Here is a 19,383-nt window from a genome sequence, read left to right as displayed (position 1 = left end):
CACAGACCCCTGTGGGCACAGCCCCTCATGGGCACAGACCCCCCGTGGGCACAGCCCCCCGTGGGCACAGCCCCTCCGTGGGCACAGCCCCCCGTGGGCACAGCCCCTCCATGGGCACAGACCCCCGTGGGCACAGCCCCTCGTGGGCACAGCCCCTCCGTGGGCACAGGCCCCCGTGGGCACAGACCCCCGTGGGCACAGACCCCTGTGGGCACAGCCCCTCCGTGGGCACAGCCCCTCCACGGGCACAGCCCCTCATGGGCACAGACCCCCGTGGGCACAGCCTCTCCGTGGGCACAGCCCCTCCACAGCCCCTCGTGGGCACAGCCCCTCCGTGGGCACAGCCCCTCCATGGGCACAGACCCCTGTGGGCACAGCCCCTCCACAGCCCCTCCGTGGGCACAGCCTCTCCGTGGGCACAGCCCCTCCACAGCCCCTCCATGGGCACAGCCCCTCGTGGGCACGCTGCTGCCAGCCGGGCTCGCCAGGGAACGTTCCAGCAGCAGCTCCAGAGGTGTTCCTGCTGCTGCTGGGCTCCCATGGCACTTCCACCGCTGCTCCCGGCACGGTGTGCCAGTGGGAAATCCATTCTGTAGGAACAGATGGGGAGGGAAAGGCCTCCTCTGCTCCTTCTCCTGCTCAGTGCTGCGTGGTGGGATTCCCTGGCCCAGGGGAATGCTCCCTGCTGTTGGATAAAGGGTTTCCTTTGGAGCCAGGTCACCCCTGGAGCTCCTGGTCCAATTCCGGTGGCTCCAAGGGGAGCCTGTGGTACTGCAGGTTTGACTCTGCTTAGAGTGGGGAGGTTTTTGTGATAACTGAGTAGGCTGCACTTAAATTTTGATAGACTCAGTAGGAAATAGATCTATAAATCAACTTCTGGATGCACAATTGTACTTAAACAGCTGGCAAATGCCAGAGAAACAAACATTTCTCAGGAGATCCATCCCCTCCTGCTGATCTGCAGGATTCCAGGTTGATTCCACCATCTTTGGTGGGCACTGCTTGCTTTTCCTGTGTAATAAATGAGCCTTTTCTCCCCTCCCCAACCCTCCCAGGCAGTAACAGTCCCCATGGCAGCCCCACGTCCCCTCTGGACAGCAACATGCTTCTGGTGATCATCGTGTCCGTGGGCGTCATCACCATCGTCATCGTCGTCATCGTCGCCGTGTTCTGCACGCGCCGCACCACGTCCCACCAGAAAAAGTAACGGGGCTGGGGCTGGGCCTGCCTGCCTTACTGAGCCCTGCTGTTCAGTTCTTCATTTGGAGTTGATTCCTCCTAAATCCTGCAGCCTGTAGGGGCTGCTGCTGGTCTGCTCTTCCTGTCAGTGTCCCAGAGTTCCAAACCAGCAGTTCACACACCAATCGGGGCAGTGCTTCCAGGTGTGCCTGCACTCCCCCCTCCCCGAGGAGAAATTATTCCAAAGTGGAGCCAATCCATGTGCTGGGAGCTGGGAGAGCTCAGGCAGCTCCTCACTCCTGCGTGGGTGGGCTCAGTGCACTGACATTATCCAGTTTTCAGTAGGATCACTGCAGGGGAATCTGAATGTGATGCTCCAAAGTCCTGGTGTTTGTATCTGAATGCTTCCCTCAGAGCATCTGCATTAATGCTGCAGCAGCGATGCTCCTGCAGGGTCTGTGTGTTCTTTGAAAGACCAGAGCTGCATTTGGAGTTTGAAAAGATGCTGTTATGCAAAACAGCTTTTTAAGGGATGAAAAGCCAGGTTTGGATAATCTGCAGTTGCTCTGCTGCAGCAGGACCACCCTGCAGAGCTGCAGGAGAGGGAGCAGGGATGGAGGAACAGGCCCTGGCACACCTGGGGCTGAGCTTGGGAGGGGCAGCAGGGATGGGCCAGTGCCAGGAGATGTGTTTCTTTTCAGGGCAGAAATAACCCTGTGAAATCTCAATTTCTGAGTGCCCTCAGCCAGGGAATAACCTGATCCCTGTCGCTCATCAGCTCAGTGGGAGCAGGATTTGGGAGTCAGCTCTGCCAGAGGCTGTGTTGGTGACATTTACCAATGTCTGAGCCATTCCCAGGAGCTCTGCTCCCAAAGGGACCCCTGCTCCAGCTTTGCCATGGCCCAAAGCGAGGAGTCAGCGTGGCAGGAGTGCTGAAACCTACATCTTGCTTTCACAAAACGCTGCCATCCCAAATCTCTGCCTCCCTGTGGTTTGCTGCTGCTGCTCAGCAGGATGGGAACGTCCCCAGTGGGATGTGTCCAGCCTGAGCAGGGCTGGAAGGAAGGTCCCTGTCACCAATCCTGTGTTCCCATCCTCTTGGGATGGGAATGGCTGCACCTCCTCCTCCAGCTGCTGCCGGAGCTTGCTGAGCCTGGGATATGGGCACAGCGTTGGAATATTCTCTCAATGAGCAGAATTTCTGCCCAGTGGGAGGGAAACTTGTGCCCAGCTGGATGCAAGACCTGAGGGAAATGCCAGGGAAAAAAAGCAATTGCCTTTTCTAAGAGTGAAGAACATCTCCTTTGCTCTCCTTCCCAGGAAACGAGCTGCCTGCAAATCCGTGAACGGCTCCCACAAGTACAAGGGCAACTCCAAAGATGTCAAACCTCCAGACCTTTGGATCCATCATGAGAGGCTGGAGCTCAAACCCATTGATAAATCCCCAGATCCCAATCCCATCATGACAGACACCCCGATCCCTCGCAACTCCCAGGACATCACCCCGGTGGACAACTCCATGGACAGCAATATCCATCAGAGGCGGAATTCCTACCGAGGTGGGAGCCCATGAGGGCTGAAGGACATTCACTGTGGCTGGTGGCATCACTTCATTGAGACATGATGAAGTTACTCTTCTCTGTTCTTATTTTCCAAGTAGTGAATTGGGTTTGTTCCCAGTTTCTGAGACTCTGAAAAGGTTGGATCACATGTTTTAGCGAGGAAATGGAGCATACAAGAGTTAGATCATTACTTTCTCTTGGTGAATACTGATTAGTAATGAGAAGATCATCTCATGTCATATTAAAGCGCTGGAGTTGTTTCTGACCTTTCAGCCCAGAGCTGAATCAGTGCCAGAAGCTTGCACTGGGGCCTGGAGAGTTTCTCCATTCCCAAAAATCCTCACCCTCACCATCTTCTTCCCACCTTCCAGCAAAGGGGGAAGGGGCTGTTTTTGTCCCTGGCGGCTCCAAGAGCTGCCTGGGAGCAGGAGCAGAGGGAGGATGTGGGAATGCTGCCGTGGCTCAGGAGCAGAGCAGTAACGTGGCTCTTTCCCCTCAGGACACGAGTCAGAGGACAGCATGTCCACGCTGGCAGGAAGGAGGGGCATGAGGCCCAAGATGATGATGCCTTTTGATTCTCAGCCGCCTCAGCGTAAGTGAACACCGCCATTCCTGCTGCAGCCACTCCCTGCTCCCAGGAAATCCCTTCTGGGCAGCAGGAGCAGCTCGGAGGAGGCTCCTGAGCCCTGCTGGTGCAGGCAGAGCGAGGCCACGTTAGAAGGGCCTGGGAGTACTGGGGCGAGGGCAGGAGCACGTGCAGATCTGTCTGTCCCTGTCTGGCTCTGCAGGGACAGCCCGTGGGCCTGGCTGCTTCTTGTAGCCATTCCCTTGGAGCTCTGCCAGGGTCCAGCTGCCCCACAGAGCTGCAGAGAGCTGGAATCTCTGTCAGGTTCCTCGCTGTTGGGTTCCCCTCCCAGCCCAGGCAGTCTCCATCCCCTTTATCTCTGCAGTCGCTGCTCTCAGAGCCTTCTCTGACTTCCCTCCGAGTTCCTCTTTGCCCTGGGATCCTTCTCTGATACCAAAATTACCATTATTATGAAATAGTTTTGGAATTAAAGAATATATCTGGAGTTTTCAAATGACTCCAAGATGGAAAGGGATTTGGCTGATCCTCTGAAGAGCCAGACTGAAACCCTGGGTGAGAACACCGTGAGAAGCTCAGGAGTTACTGTGCAGGGGCAGAACTGGGAGGTAAAATCACACCAAGCTCACCCAGGCTGAGCTTTAGACTTCCCTGGGCTCTGTGATCATGTTCCACCTGTAGCCAGGTGACTGCTGCCACAACCCCTCCATTTTATGGAATTATTTCAGAGTAGTTCATTACATTTCCACTTTCTTTTTACTTTAATTAAAAACTGAACTGAGGACTTGGTGTTCTTGATCCCTACCTACCTTTTCAAGTGTCCTGATGACCTGATTGCTCAATTTGTGACTCTTCTTGCTCTATGACCTTTTTCCAAGGGTAGCTTGTGGTTTCTTGGTTTTACACTAACTACTGTGAGCTCCTTGTTGTCTCCCAGCTCTCCATGTGTGAGCAGGGAGCAGGGGATGCAGTTTGACACTAAATTCCTTGGAGCTGGTCTGTGCCACACATGGGTGTGTGACAGGTGCCTGTCCCATGCCAGGACTGTGGGAGTGGAACATCCACTGTGGGGGCTGCAGGTGCCCTCCTGGCAGGAGCTCCCCAGAGAGCTCTCCCTGGCATGTGAAGCCCACCAGGGCCATTCCATGTGTCCAGCCCTGGGCCTGCAAACCTGCCATGGCTTTCTGCCACGCACTGGAGTTCAGATGGAGTCATTAATTACCTCCCAAGTACTGAATTCTGGTCATTCACTGTGCCACTTTAGTCTCATTTGCAGTCATGGTGTGTACCTAGTGACTTCCCTCTTTGCCTCCTGGAGTACAGAAATTCTGGAAGGATACTGGGAAGCAGACGGCTGTTTATTGTTTAACACCTCATTTCCTCTTTATCAATATATGTAGATAACATCAGTATCAATATATGTAAATAACAGATCTGTATGCTCTTTACTCTTCTTCTGAACTTTTCCTTGGGATCAAGCAGTGCATTAGGAGCTGGTGGCAGCTTTTGGGGCTGTAGTTGGGTGATTTTTTTGTCCTAAGCACGTTTGAGGTGTGATAACCCAGGGGTTGAAGCTGGGTTGTGAATCAGCCGAGGGTCTGGCTCCCTGCTGGCAAAGGGAGCAGGGAGGGGAGTCCCCAGCCTGTCCTGTGTGTGTGTGTTAAGTGTTTCTCTGTCTTGTGTTCATCCACAGCTGTGATTAGTGCTCATCCCATCCATTCCCTCGACCCCCCTCACCACCATTTCCACTCCGGCAGCCTCGCCTCTCCAACCCGCAGCTTCCTGCAGCACCAGCTCAGCCCGTGGCCCCTGGGCTCTGCCATGTCCCATTCGGACAGGGCCGACTCCACAGGTGAGAGACCGACCCTCAGGGAGGTGCTGCTCTGTGCAGCAGCCAGGGAAACCCCTGGGAATCCCAGCCTGAAGCTGGCTCAGTCTCCTCTCTGGGTTCCATGAGGATGGGCTTTCCTGGGCAGGTCAGATACTGATCCTTGGCATCCGTGGTGGTGCCCTTGGAAAAGGGGGTTTCATGTTCTACTCACAGCTCCAAACAGGGATTCCTTCTGCTAAAGCCTCTGCCCTGGAGTCTGAAACATCAGAGTAACTCTGAGCTGCTTCATGGGGTAATTTTCCCCTAATTAATACCATTTGAAACCAGCAGGGAAGGGAAGTCCAGGCTTGGCTACTGAAAATGGGGACACAGAGAGAATGGGGGTGATTTCCACGCAGCACTTTCAGGCTTGATCAGAATCATTTGCAGTAGCTTCAGAGAGCACTGAAATCTCCAGTGCTCTGAAGAATCCCAAAGCAATGGTGCTGCTAAATGTGCACGTGGGTAACCCCTGGGATGAAGTGAACTCTGAGCTTCTCTACTTGAAGGTCAACATTTGAAGGCATCACAGCCAAAAGCGTTGTTTCCTTATGAAAACAGTTCCTGAGGCTGCAAGGTCCATTCCAGCCCTAACCATTCCATGAGTCTCAGTAAATGGGTTTCAAGTGTGACCACCCCAGTGCTGTGAAGAGTTCCTAGTTAAAAATGCCAGTACTTTGGTATTCTGGGGCACAAGGAGATTGGTGTTCTGTGCTGTTTGTCTGAGGAGTGGATCATGGAGCTGGTTCAGTGCCAAAGTGTGAGAGGTGGAGTCACTCAGCTCTCAGCCCATTTAGCTCCCATTCAGCGGGCCAGGGTCATTCCCTGCACAGGCAGCCCCTGGGAGGAGGAGCTGTGTCCCTGAGGAGCCGGCTGCAGCCAGGGGTAATCCCTGGTGTGTGCGTGCGTGCGTGCGTGTGTGTGTGTGTGTGTGTGTGTGTGTGTATGTTACAGCCAGGGGTAATCCCTGGTGTGTGCGTGCGTGTGTGTGTGTGTGTGTGTGTGTGTGTGTGTGTGTGTGTATGTTACAGCCAGGGGTAATCCCTGGTGTGTGTGCGTGTGTTGCAGTGTCAGGGATGATCCCTGTGTTGTTGGGGTGTGTGTTGGGGTGTGTGGGATGATCCCTGCTCCGTGTGTGTTGGGGTGTGTGGGATGATCCCTGCTCTGTGTGTGTTGGGGTGTCAGGGATGATCCCTGCTCCGTGTGTTGTTGGGGTGTGTGTTGGGGTGTGTGGGATGATCCCTGCTCTGTGTGTTGTTGGGGTGTGTGTTGGGGTGTGTGTTGGGGTGTCAGGGATGATCCCTGCTCCGTGTGTTGTTGGGGTGTGTGTTGGGGTGTGTGGGATGATCCCTGCTCCGTGTGTGTTGGGGTGTGTGTTGGGGTGTCAGGGATGATCCCTGCTCTGTGTGTTGGGGTGTGTGGGATGATCCCTGCTCTGTGTGCTGTTGGGGTGTCAGGGATGATCCCCGTGTGTGTTGGGGTGTCAGGGATGATCCCTGCTCCGTGTGTTGGGGTGTGTGGGATGATCCCTGCTCCGTGTGTTGTTGGGGTGTCAGGGATGATCCCTGTGTGTGTTGGGGTGTGTGGGATGATCCCTGCTCTGTGTGTTGGGGTGTGTGGGATGATCCCTGCTCCGTGTGTGTTGGGGTGTCAGGGATGATCCCTGTGTGTGTTGGGGTGTGTGTTGGGGTGTGTGGGATGATCCCTGCTCTGTGTGTTGTTGGGGTGTGTGGGATGATCCCTGCTCCGTGTGTGTTGCAGAGTCCGTCCGGAACACGCCCAGCACGGACACGATGCCGGCGGCCTCGGCCGTGCCCAGCGCGGAGCTGGCCGAGCCCGAGGGGCCGTTCCTGCCCGCGGAGGAGGAGCCCCAGGGTCCCCCCACGGCCCACGTGCGCCCCTCGCACCCCCTCAAGAGCTTCGCCGTGCCCGCCGTGCCCGCCGGGGGCCCCTTCGACCCTGCCCTGCCCAGCACGCCCCTGCTGACACAGCAAGGTGAGCGAGGGATTTGGGGACAGCGGAAACACGGCACAGGCCGGGGGCAGTTCTCTCGCTCTCGTTTCCTGCACGTGGATTTGACAATTAAAATCCAGCACTCCGTAACTGAGGCATTCCTTTTCTCCCGATAGAATCCTTTTCCTTCATGGGATCATCCCAGACTCTTTGGGTTGAAAGGGAGCTTTAGAGCCCATCCAGTTCCAGCCCCTGCCATGGGCAGGGACACCTTCCACTAGCCCAGGCTGCTCCAAGCTCTGTCCAGGCTGACCTTGGCACTGCCAGGGATCCAGGGGCACCCTGTGCCAGGGCCTCCTCACCCTCACAGCCAGGAATTCCTTCCCAGTGTCCCATCCATCCCTGGCAGTGGAAGCCATTCCTTACTCTGAGCTCCCTGAGCAGGCAGCAGAGGCAGCGAGCCGGGCCTGACCGTGTCCCAAACTCTTTGCAGCCCCTGGGCACCCCCTGCACGCGGTGAAGACGGCGTCCATCGGCACCTTGGGCAGGACTCGGCCGCCCATGCCCGTGGTGGTGCCCAGCGCCCCCGAGGTGCAGGAGACCACGCGGATGCTGGAGGACTCGGAGAGCGTAGGTACCCCCTGCCCGGGCTGGCAGGGCTTCTCCAGCTCTGCAGGGCATTCCCAGTGCCACCTGAGCTCTGCAGGGCATTCCCAGTGCCATTCCCCAGCTCTGCAGGGCATTCCCAGTGCCACCCTGAGCTCTGCAGGGCATTCCCAGTGCCACCTGAGCTCTGCAGGGCATTCCCAGTGCCATTCCCCAGCTCTGCAGGGCATTCCCAGTGCCACCCTGAGCTCTGCAGGGCATTCCCAGTGCCACCTGAGCTCTGCAGGGCATTCCCAGTGCCACCCTGAGCTCTGCAGGGTATTCCCAGTGCCATTCCCCAGCTCTGCAGGGCATTCCCAGTGCCACCTGAGCTCTGCAGGGCATTCCCAGTGCCATTCCCTGAGTAATCCCAGTGCCACTGCAGATGGAACATTTGACATTAATGTCAGTGTGTTCCAAGCCATCATCCCAAAAATATTTGTAAATTATCAGAGGAAAGTTTCCTGACTTTTGGGAAGGGTGCAGCCTTGTTGGGCTGTTTTGGAAGCAGCTTTTGAGGCATATTTTGGTGTGGGGCTCTGGAAGAGCTGTTTTCCTTTCAAACTGCAGGCCAAGGAGTTGCTCCTGTGGCCACTGTGTCACCTTTTAATACACAAATATTCACTGCTGCATCACTGCTACAGGAAATGCTCATTTGGAATTTTTTTCCTCATTCTCCTTTTGTCACATGTTTTTTACTCTCCTGATTTTATTTCTCTATGTGCTGGTGTGGAAACCTGATCTTGGTGCCCTTTTGTGCTTCTGTCACTCCTGCTTTATTCATTTTGTTTGGTCAGTGCCAAACCCATACTCCTCATCTAATTTGTAATATTTAAATAGAGCCATTAATACTTTTTTTCATTAATGTATTAGTGCAAGGTAGAGTCAGCACAAAAAAACAGATTCAATTCCTGGTTCAACTATGATTTTTAAAATGTAAATTACAAATTTAAATATGAGGTTCAGGGCTGGGTAGTGATTTGAATTAATTCTGGATTTTTAGGAGAGCCTGTAGGAAGGAGTTCAGTCCCAGCTGCTGCTCTTTCTCCCAGTCAGGATGTGTTGGGCAGAGGGCTGGGATGAGTTTGCTGTACAAGGCAAGTTCTTGGCTGTTGAAATGAAGGAGGAGGTTTGTGTGTGAGAGCAGGTCAGGGCTGGAAACTGCTCAGACCTGGGAAGGACTTGGTCAGGAGGGGTTTGGAGATGAGCCAGGCCACGGTCTGTCCACAGCGGTGACAGAAACGAGACCCCTGAGCCTAAAAACGTGTGGCTTTAGCAGCTGTCCTGATCCCAAAGCAGCTTGGTTGAAGTATTCCTTCTCCCTTTTTTCCTGTTAAGCTGGGGAGATCCTTCTTTTCCTGCTTTGGTTCAAAGGCAGGGATTGAGACAGGAAAACAGGGCCTGATCAGTGGAGCTCTGAACCACGGCTGCCCAAGAGCTGCACTTGGAAAAGAGGGATTTTAGTTATCCATGGATAAATCCAGGTGTGCTCACTCCTGAGTGGGGCTCAGCGCCTCCCCAGGGAGTGCCCACACTTGGAAAAGAGGGATTTTAGCTATCCATGGATAAATCCAGGTGTGCTCACTCCTGAGCGGGGCTCAGTGCCTCCCCAGGGAGTGCCCACACTTGGAAAAGAGGGATTTTAGCTATCCATGGATAAATCCAGGTGTGCTGGCTCAGCACCTCCCCAGGGCGTGCCCCCTCCTGGCTCTGTGTGAGTGACCCTTTCCTGCCCGCAGAGCTACGAGCCGGACGAGCTGACCAAAGAAATGGCCCACCTGGAAGGACTGATGAAGGACCTCAACGCCATCACCACGGCCTGAGCGCCCGCAGCCGCCGCCAGCCTCGGACTCAGCCTTGCAACACAAGGAGTTGTACAGAGGAAACGCTAAAAAAAAAAAAAAAAAAAAAAGAGAGAAAAAAAAATGAACAAACCAGAAAGAGGGACAGCACATGAGAGCAATGGAGGGAGGAGGAGAGGAGCCAGCCCGAGGTGACGCCAGTGTCACCCCTTGTCCTGCAGGGAGCCACGCCGGGTTCCAGCAGCACCCGGCAGGACGGGCCACGCCAGCCAGGCTGGGATCCAGCAGGACAAAAGCAAAACAAAGTGGACTCGCCATTAGTTTTTTTCTGGTCAGGTTTTGTCTCAGTGGTGTGATTGCCCTGCCTTTTCAGTGTTGGACATTGGCATTTATGTACAATTTTATTTGTGTTTTTATTTTATCTTTTTTTATAAAAAGGAAAAAAATATTGTAATAAAAAAAAAAAAGGGAGAAACTGTTGTTTTCCACAGCCTAGGCTGAGGTTTGACTGCTTGTTCTATTGTGTATGAAAATTCATTGCCAGTGTGGGTTGTTCTGTTCTGTTTTTTATTCTGCGTATAATTACGTCCCCTTCTGGCAGTTAATCCATGGCCTTTTGGGATGCTGCACTGCTCTTTGTAAGCTTTTTTTATTATTTTTATATTATAATTATTAAAAGCCTGACTTTCTCCTCTCATCACTGTGAGATTCCCGGTCTGTTTGAATTGAGGTGTAATTGGAGAGCCTTGTTTGTCGCTTTTTGTGCAGTTTCAATATTTTGAGTGGGGGGAGAAGTAGCTGGGGAAGGGTTGGGGATCCTGGGGAGGGTTCTGTTGTTTTCCTGGCTTTTTCCAGTGACTGGGAAGACTGAAGAACAAGGAAACATCTTCAGCTGTACTGTGTGTCTGGTCACTGAGTGCAGGAGGAGTCTCCTTGAGGAATATTCCGAGAATTCCTCCTGGGAAGCGGGGTTCTCCTGGCTAGGTGACCCCACAGGAAGATTCTTTTGGCAGCTGTTTTGTTGGTGGTGGTTTACAGATGGCTCAGGAGCCTTGGACGTGCAGCGTGAGAGCTCAGCCTCAGAGAACGGGAGGATTTCCCATTGCCAGCAGCCCAGCTCCTGCCTGGAGAGCACCGGGTGTCCACAGGGTCCTGCACAGCGGCCCTGGCCCGGGCCTCCAGCAGGAATCCTGCTCTGAAAGATTCCTCGGACACAAAACAAGGCAAAAATGTATTTTTTTTACACTTTGGAAACCATGTAAAAATAAACCCAGTACTGGTGACCCAGGTGCTGTTCACAGAGCTGTCTGGAAAGGGAGGAGAGGGGTTTTCCTTCTCTCTTTGTGTGCTTGCCTGGCTCTGTCCTTCTCTGCATTAAAAAAGGGCTGGAGTTCACTTAAATGAGAAATAAAAAAAAGAGAAAGAAACCCCAACCAGCTGCCAATGAGCTCCTGTGCGGTTTCACTTCCAGGATAAAAGGAATCCCAAACTTCCTGATGGTTCAGGGCCTGGCATTTGGGAAGCTCAGGCCCCTCTGTGCCTCTGCCAGGAGATTCCCACTGAAGTTGCAAAAAGAATTTCTGTTATCCCCTGGAGCTGAGCTTCCCTGGGAGAAGGGAGAGCAGGGATTGAGGGTGGGGTCACTTCCTTTCTTTTCCTGGACTGTGCTGTCATTTCTGGGCCATTTCCTGCATTTATTTATTACTGAGGGAGGGGAGGGAATTAAATAAATTGTAGCACCATGGGCCACCTGGATAATTAATGTTTGGACTTTTATTCAGTACAATTCAGGGCAAAATAAGCTACAGAACATGTATTTAAAGAATAAAATCCACACCTGGCCTGAAAGGAGGGTGTGGATCTGTTCCTTTGCCTATTTTTTACCTATACCCAAAGAAATGCCATCCTACACACACAGTATTCCCAGCTGGGGGCCTTTGTGAATATTCCTTATGTAGAACACCATGAATGTTAATATTGTCATTGAATTTGGGGAGGGGGAATATTTTTAATGATAAAACAACTGTTCAAAGTTGGTTTTTTAAGGTTAAACTGAAAAAAAAAAAGAAAAAACATTTATTCAATTCAGTGTACAATCTGTATTGCACTTTTTCACATTTTAATGCTACGTTTTCTTACATATCCTGTGATTTTAACTTTGGAACATTGTGTATCCTTGTAGTGTCATAGTCCAGCTGTGCAGTGACAGCTTCCCTCAGACATTTGGGGAAAAGGAACAAACCAAACCTGTACATTGTTCTATGATTCTCATGTAGAAGGATTTCAAGGACTGCTGTAGATGTCGACCTTTCTGTACAATTTTTTTGCTTTTCTGTAGTATTTGCTGTATCCTCTATGGCCTTTTTTAATAACTTCATGTTTATTATTTTGTATTGGGCATCCAATACACTTTTTTTAATCCAATCAACTCCTGTCCTGCTTGGAGAGTTTGTTTAATTATTCGTAGTGGGTTCAGTAACCATGTCTGGGGTTTTACTTGCCCTTTTTTCCCTTGCTGTGGGTTGCGTTCTCCAAAGAAACAAGAACAGAACTGTTCTCCCTCCCTCCGGCTTTGTGCAGACACTGAACTTGGAGCATTTTCCTGTCTTTCAAAGCTCCACAGTAAAAATATCACCTTTTAATTAGCAAGCAGAGAAGGAAGGGGTTCAAACCAGGGCAAGTACAAATAATAGCCTTAATAAACTGGGAAATCATTGGAAAAACAACACCACGAGCACGGGCTGTCGCACTTTCTGATTCTGGATTGTGTCGTGCAGAATTGATCTTGTGGCCGGCGGCCCCTGCCCGGTCACAGCGCTGTCCCCGAGTGGTGCCACACCGCGCTGGGCAGGAGCCCGGGGGGACGGGCAGGAGCCCGGGGGGACGGGCAGCGGCCCGGGGGGACGGGCAGCGGCCCGGGGGGACGGGCAGGAGCCCGGGGGGACGGGCAGCAGCCCGGGGGGACGGGCAGGAGCCCGGAGGGACGGGCAGCGGCCCGGGGGGACGGGCAGCGGCCCGGGGGGACGGGCAGCGGCCCGGGGGGACGGGCAGCGGCCCGGGGGGACGGGCAGCGGCCCGGGGGGACGGGCAGCGGCCCGGGGGGACGGGCAGGGCCGGCTCAGCCCGGGGGGACGGGCAGGAGCCCGGGGGGACGGGCAGGAGCCCGGGGGGACGGGCAGGAGCCCGGGGGGACGGGCAGCAGCCCGGGGGGACGGGCAGCAGCCCGGGGGGACGGGCAGGGCCGGCTCAGCCCGGCGGAGCTGCTGGGCCGGGGCAGCAGCCCGGGGAGCTTCTGCCGTGTCCAGGGAGCGCGGATGAAGCCTGCCGGACTCCCCGAGCGCAGCTCCGGGCCCGGGGGCACTGCCGGGCACAGCTGAGCTCCCCCGGGATTCACACGGCATCGCCGAGCTGCCGAAAGAGCTCCGGGACCATCGAGCCCAGCCTGTGCCACATCCAGCAATTCCTTGGACGTGTCCAGGGATGGGGACTCCAGACATCCCTGGGCAGCTCATTCCAACGCCTGAAATTCCTCCCGGTGTCCAACCTGAGCCTCCCCCGGCGCCGCTTGATCTCCTCTCATCTGGGGCAGAGCCCGAGCCCCGGCTGTGCCCTGCCAGGGAATGGTGCCGAGGCGCAGGGTCCCCCTGAGCTCCTCTTCCAGCTGAGCCCCTTCCCAGCCCGGTGCTCGCTTCCCCTTGGCCGTGTGGCCGTGCCGAGCCGTGCCGAGCCGTGCCGTGCCGTGCCGTGCCGGGCCGGCGGCAGCGCAGCCCGGGGACAGCAGATGGCAGCGGTGCCTCGCTCGCTGCTGAGCCCGGCTCCTGGAAGGGACGAGGCACCCCGCGGATGCTGCTGCTTCCCAGGGGCAGCTCAGGGAGCGGCTCACGCTGGAAATCCCAGATTTTCCAAGGGAGTTTTGGCTTCCCAGAACCAAGGGTTGCCTCAAACCCCTGCAATAAATTGGGTGACACTTGCAGGCTGTTGACCAATGAGAGCAACCAGCCATCTCCTCCTGAACGAGACTGGGCTTGATCCTAAACCCTCTTCAGAGCTCAGTACAACCATTTCTGCAGCAGCTCAGAGTGATTCAACTCAACAGCTTTTACCAAAACCACTGAACCAGTGCAGCTTTTCTCAGGATCCCAGAATGATTTGGATGGAAGGGACCTTAAAGCCCAATTCCAATCTTACCCCGCCATGGCCAGGGACACCTTCCACCATCCCAGGCTGCTCCAGGGCCCGGTGTCCAGCCTGGCCTTGGGCACTGCCAGGGATCCAGGGGCAGCCACAGCTGTGCCAGGGCCTCTCCACCCTCACAGGGAACAATTCCTTCCCAATTTCCCATCCATCCCTGCCCTCTGGCAGTGGGAGCCATTCCCTGTGTCCTGTCCCTCCATCCCTTGTCACCAGTCCCTCTCCAGCTCTCCTGGAGCCCCTTCAGGCCCTGGCAGGGGCTCTGAGCTCTCCCTGGAGCCTTCTCTTGTCCAGGTGAGCACCCCCAGCTCTCCCAGCCTGTTTCTGAGATCAGAAAGATCAGGAGAGGCTTTCAGCAGGTTGCACACCTGCCCCATGTGACTCTTGAAAGCCAAGCTTGGAGCTGCACTGTGGCTCTCCAGAACCTTCCAGACACAATCAAATCCTGCCCCCAGAGCAGCTGTGCCAGCTCTGCAGGGCAGTGGCACCCTGGAAGTGCAGGGGACATTCCAGGAAACACACAGGACTGACAGGGCACGGCAAGCTTGGAAAGGGAGAGAGAAGCCCTGGCAGCCACAGGAACATGAGCATAAAAGTGGAAGAGTGGACAACACCCCCAGCCCCAGCCTGCACACCTGCCTGGGGTGGGACAGGAAAGCCAGAGTGCCACAGAGTGCCAGGGACAGACAAATCCAGTGAGGATTCAGCCCACCCTGGGGCTCCCCCTTTGCTGTGGGGGGATGTTCTGAGCAGCACTTTCCCCTCCACGGGCAGGGCTGGAGGCAGCTGCACGAGGACAGCGACCTGATCCCTGTCCTTCAGTGACCCATAACCAACTTTTCCCAGCTATTTGCCAATTGCAGCTCCTGTTTCCCAGCCTGCTGCCAGCACACGCTGCCTTTCCCTCTCCAGAGGTGCAGGAACCACGGCTCCCACAGGGCTGTAACTTTGGGCAAACACCGATTTTCCCTGGCAGTATCTTAGGAGGAAATCCTGTTCTCCAGGGAGGCTGTCTCGGGCTGCCCAGCTGCTCTGCCCACAGCGGGTTGGGCACGGTGGCAGTGTCACCACAGCCCTTTTGCAGCACCCAAACGCACGGGTGCCTCCAGTGCCAGCCGTGGGGACAGGAGCTGCTGCTCCTGTAGCTGCAAATCCAGGCACGGCCAGCCCTGGGCACATCGCCCTGGCACCCAGGGATGTTCTCCAGCTGCTGCAGAGGCTGGGAGAGCCAAGCTGGAGATGTAGCAATGAAATCATCACTCGTTAGCTTAACCCAAAGCAGGACTCACCCTGGGGGTGCAGGCAAGGCAAGGCTGGGCTGGCACAGGCTCCTCTCCTGAAGCTTTGCTGAGCCCCTTCTCCCTCCAGTGACTCCTCCTGCCCTGATCTCCCCTCCAGCTGCGGGAGCGCCTCTCTCCTGCCTGCAGCGCTGCGGGGAACGGGAGAGCCGCGGGCAGGGCTGGCAGGGCCCGGGGCGGAGCTGGAGCATCCAGGGGGGCTGCTGGGGGGCTCTGACCTGGCTCCGGCCCCCCCGGTGCCACCCCGCGGGACACGGGGACCCCGGGCAGGGAGAAAAGCTGTGCTGGTGGGTGGGGAAAGCAAAAGGGACAAGGCACCGCCAGACAGGGCACACAGCCCAATCCCCAGATCCAGAACCTTCCAGAACCTTCCATTCCAACCAGAGCACTGCCACATAGAAGCAGGAGTGGCCAAGGGGACAGAGCCCAAGGACAGGGCTCAGCCCTCCCCCGCAGCTGCCCCCAGCAGCACCCCAAAAGGTGGGGTTCAGTGGAGAGTCACCCACAAAACCCCCCACTCCTACCTAAGAAGGCACAGGAGAAGCTGCTGGTCTTTCCTGCAAGGAACTGGACTGGGAGAAGCCAAACTGGAACCTGCTTGTGCCCCACACTCCCCAGGTGTTTCCCATCTCCAGCCCAGGTGTTTCCAATCTCCATCCAGGTGTTTCCCATCTCCAGCCCCAGCCCAGGGCCCTCCCCAGCTCCAGGACATTTCCCTGAGCCCCAGCCCAGCTGCTGGAGGCTGGGGCTGTCTCTGCCCACCCAGCTGGGCTGGAAAGGGGGCAGGGAGCAGTGGGGTGTTAATGGATGGCAGCTGGAGTGGGGACAGCCCTTCCCAGCCAAGATCGCTCTGTGAGAGCCACTGGGATCTAATAAAACCCATCAAGCAAAGAACAGCCTCACGATAAATTAGAAATGGATGCTGAGTCCCCACCGTGCTGTGACTCATGGGCTCCCAGAGGATATTCCAGAGTGCCCGAGGCCGGTGTCTGCCTGGTTTTGCACCACTTCAACCAAACCCTGTGATTTAGGAGAGCACTTTGCTGGAGAGAGGGAAGAAAAGAAGGTGTGGGTTGTGCCACGAGCATCTCCAGGTGTCCCTGCTCTGGTGGGATCTGTGGAGTGGAGCTTTCATGGCAGCGCTGATTAAAGCCACGCCTTAAGCATCCTTGTAGAGCTGAGCGGGAGCGTCCTCGGTGCCACAGGCTCCGCAGGAGCACCGGGCTCACCAGGACGTGAGACACGAGCTGTTTGGAGCGTGAGGCAGCAGGGAGAGGTGAATAATCCTCGGGGCTCGTCTCTGCCTGGCACTGCAGCCGTGGGCAGATGTGCTCGGGCAGCAATGTGCCCTCAGCCCCGTGCCCCTCCATCCCAAGGCTCCTGTGCTCCAGGGAATGCAGCCAGGCTACCCTGGGGGAAGCAGGAATGCTGGCAGCGGAGCAGCATCCTTCCTCCCCAGAGGGAGCAGTCACCCAGCCCCAGGCGCTGCTGGGCTTGCTGCAGCAGCCCCAGCGCCGGGGGCTGTTCCCGCAGGCGGCGGCAGCTGGAGCCGCCAGCCACGGCAGCGCCCGGCCCTGGGAGCGCCCCGCTGGGGCCGGGGGCTGGCGGAGGGGACGGAGGGATGGGCAGGCTCCCGGGGCCGGGCTTTGCGGAGGGGACGGAGGCACGGGCAGGCTCCCGGGGCCGGGCTTTGGGGAGGGGACGGAGGGATGGGCAGGCTCGCACACACACACACACACGCACACGCACACACACACACACACGCACACACACACACACACACACACACACACACACACACACACACACACACACACACACACACACGGCTGTTAACCCCTTCCTGCCCGGCCCCGTGCCAGGGAGGCAGGATGCTCCCGGTTCGAGCCGCGAGGCTGCTGCGTCTCACCGCTGAGACAAAGGAGCATCGCCGTGTCCTTAGGGGCTCCAGCCGAGGTCCGTGCCCATCAGGAGCAGCCGGGGCTGGGCTGGGAGCTGCAGCCTGGGCTGCTGGAAGGGGCAGCGATCGCCTCTCCTGCCCCTGCAAATGGCAGAACCAAGGCACGGCTTTGTTCCCTTAATTTGCCTTAATGGCACCACCTTCAGCTCCTTTAAAATCAGAGCCTAAATCAGAGCCGAGCTTAGGCTAAGGGCCCTGGAATTAGTGCAGCAGAATGTCTGGGGGTTCTGCAAGTGATTGACAAAGCCGTACAGAATGTTTTGTCACAGAAAGTACAGAATGTACAGAATGTACATGTACAGAAACCCGTGCTAAAATCCAGCCTCTTCTCATCGAGGGGAGAGAGCAGGCAGGGACGGGATGGGTTTGCAGACCCCCTGCCCGTGCAGGAGCAGTGCCCAGGCACCCCTGGGTGCAGGGACAGGGCTGGGACACTGGGCACTGCTCCCCCGAGGTCTGTGGGGAGGCTGCACGGAGGGCAGAGCGTCCTTGCAGCCATCACCTGCACACGGAGCACACCTGGAGCAGTGCTCAGCTCTGACCTGGGGACCTTGGGTTGTCCCAGCGACCCCCCCTGGGAAAAGCAGTGTCCAGCCAAGGCTGTACCTCAGCCAGGAGCTGAGAGTGTCACTCACAACGTGCCTGAGCAGCCTCATCTCGCTTCTGCAGGTTTCTGACTGTAGATTTTGGGCTGAGAAACCGGGGCAGAGGGGCCAGAGGCACACGGGAAACCTGGGACCACAGTGGGAGCATTTCTCCGTGTGGGGCAAGGCACAAACACGACCAAGGGACTGCAGGATGATGAAAAGCTGCTGCAGGATCACCTCCAACCTGAGGGCAAACCCCAGCTGCAGCTTGCCTGCCCTGTTTCTCCTCCCCCCTGCAGAGGGGAGTCACAGAGCCCGGCAGAGGGAAAGATCCCCCCAATCCCTCACACAGGTCACCCCAGCCAGGGCCTGCAAGGGGCAGAGGGCACGGGGGAGTCTTTGGCATCCAGCAAAGAGGGACTGCCACGTGTGCTGCCAGTCCTGGGGCTCATCCCTGCAGCCCCAGCCACCCTGGGCTGGCACAGGGCTCAGCAGCAGCTCCTGGCATGCTGCACGGGCTGGCCTCTGCCCTCCCCTCTGCTGGTGCCCATGTCCCAGCTGACCCCCCTGGGGCTGCAGAGGGGCCTGGGCAGGGCAATCCTTCCCCGGGGAAGGGTCCTGCCTCACCAGGTGCCAGCCCTCTCCAGCTCCCTTCCCTGTGGGAAGCAGAACTCCTGGCCAGCCTTTATTCCACGTGTGATCGCAGCACTCCCTGGAGGCTGCTGAGAAGCCAGCCCTGGCTCCCTCCCTCAGCTCAGGAGGGTCCGTGCCCGGGTGCCAGGCGGGCACAGGGCTGCTGGCAGGGAGGGGATGTGCCCTCAGTGCCTGCAGAGCAGCCGTGGTGGGTGCCCTGCTCCAGCTCTGGCAGCAGGACATTCCCAGGGAGCTGGCAAAGTCCCCTGCCACCGCTCAGAGGGGTGGGCAGTGAGAGATGTGCCCTCTGGCCAGGCTGTGGGAGGCTTGGAGGAGCTGCTCCCCCGGTTTTGACTCTCTGTGCTTCGGCCATGGCTGAGAGCACTGCTTTGTGCCATGTCCCCTGCCCAAAGGGATCCTGTCCCACAGAGTAACAGGGTCAGGGCTCACAGCTCCTGGCACTGGCACAGCAGTGCCTTGAGTGGCAGGGATGAGCCCGGCCCTGAGGCTGGGGGTGAAACTGTCTGGTGTTCCTTATGTTAGCTGAAAGACACACTCTGCTGTATTGAGTGCTTTGAAGGGCTCATTCCCAACTTACTCATGGCTCCCTAGCAGGGAGGAAAAAGATGCAGCTCCCTTTTCCTTCTGGGCATTCCCAGCAACACCCTGCAGGGTACCTGAGCTGGCTGGTCCCGTGCTGGGAGATCCCTGGAGCTGCAGAGGAGATGAAACAGGGCTCAGTCAGGGCATGCCCAACCCCAGCCCCAGCCTGGGGCTGCCTGGGGACACCCCAGAGGTGTGGCAGGGTGTCCCTGGTGGTGGCTGTGACTGGGGAACAGCCCGAGGGTCCTGCCAGGCACAGAGCTCAGGGAGGCTGCAGAGAGGAGGAAAATCCTCTTCCCAGGGGAGAGCTGAGCCCCAGCCAATCCCAGTGCCCTGGCAAAGCACTGCTGGGAATTGCTGGGTTCTGTGAGCTCCCACATCCCAAAATCTCCAACAGGGAGTGTGGGAGCTGCTGCCTCTCCCAAAAGCAGAGACTGCTGGGTGGGCAGCCAGGCCAGGCCAGGCTTCCCAGACAAGGCTGAAATTCCCATGAATTCCTGCCCAAACTGGGACTGGG

At 56.8% G+C, this 19,383-nt stretch overlaps 1 protein-coding gene across 10 annotated transcripts in view; it reads left to right on the top strand.

Annotated features, from left to right (window-relative positions):
• NEO1 (neogenin 1) overlaps positions 1–12,018 on the top strand; it is a 170,196-nt gene extending 158,178 nt beyond the window's left edge. For 7 of the 10 annotated variants that reach the window (XM_085588559.1, XM_077785860.2, XM_077785859.2 and 4 more), the window contains 7 exons: positions 1,056–1,203; positions 2,500–2,738; positions 3,241–3,333; positions 5,018–5,176; positions 6,956–7,189; positions 7,641–7,777; positions 9,532–12,018. In XM_085588559.1, coding sequence (XP_085444685.1) covers positions 1,056–1,203; positions 2,500–2,738; positions 3,241–3,333; positions 5,018–5,176; positions 6,956–7,189; positions 7,641–7,777; positions 9,532–9,615 — 1,094 coding nt within the window. In that variant the 3' untranslated portion in view covers positions 9,616–12,018. The remainder of the gene's footprint in view (positions 1–1,055; positions 1,204–2,499; positions 2,739–3,240; positions 3,334–5,017; positions 5,177–6,955; positions 7,190–7,640; positions 7,778–9,531) is intronic. The other 3 variants (XM_085588561.1, XM_085588560.1, XM_077785862.2) reach the window with 1 other exon arrangement.
• Positions 12,019–19,383: the final 7,365 nt, after the last annotated feature.

The sequence above is a fragment of the Lonchura striata genome, chromosome 10 (assembly GCF_050655825.1).
Source record: "Lonchura striata isolate lonStrDom1 chromosome 10, ASM5065582v1, whole genome shotgun sequence".
Classification (NCBI taxonomy): domain Eukaryota; kingdom Metazoa; phylum Chordata; class Aves; order Passeriformes; family Estrildidae; genus Lonchura; species Lonchura striata.
This window is presented reverse-complemented; position numbering and strand designations above follow the sequence as displayed.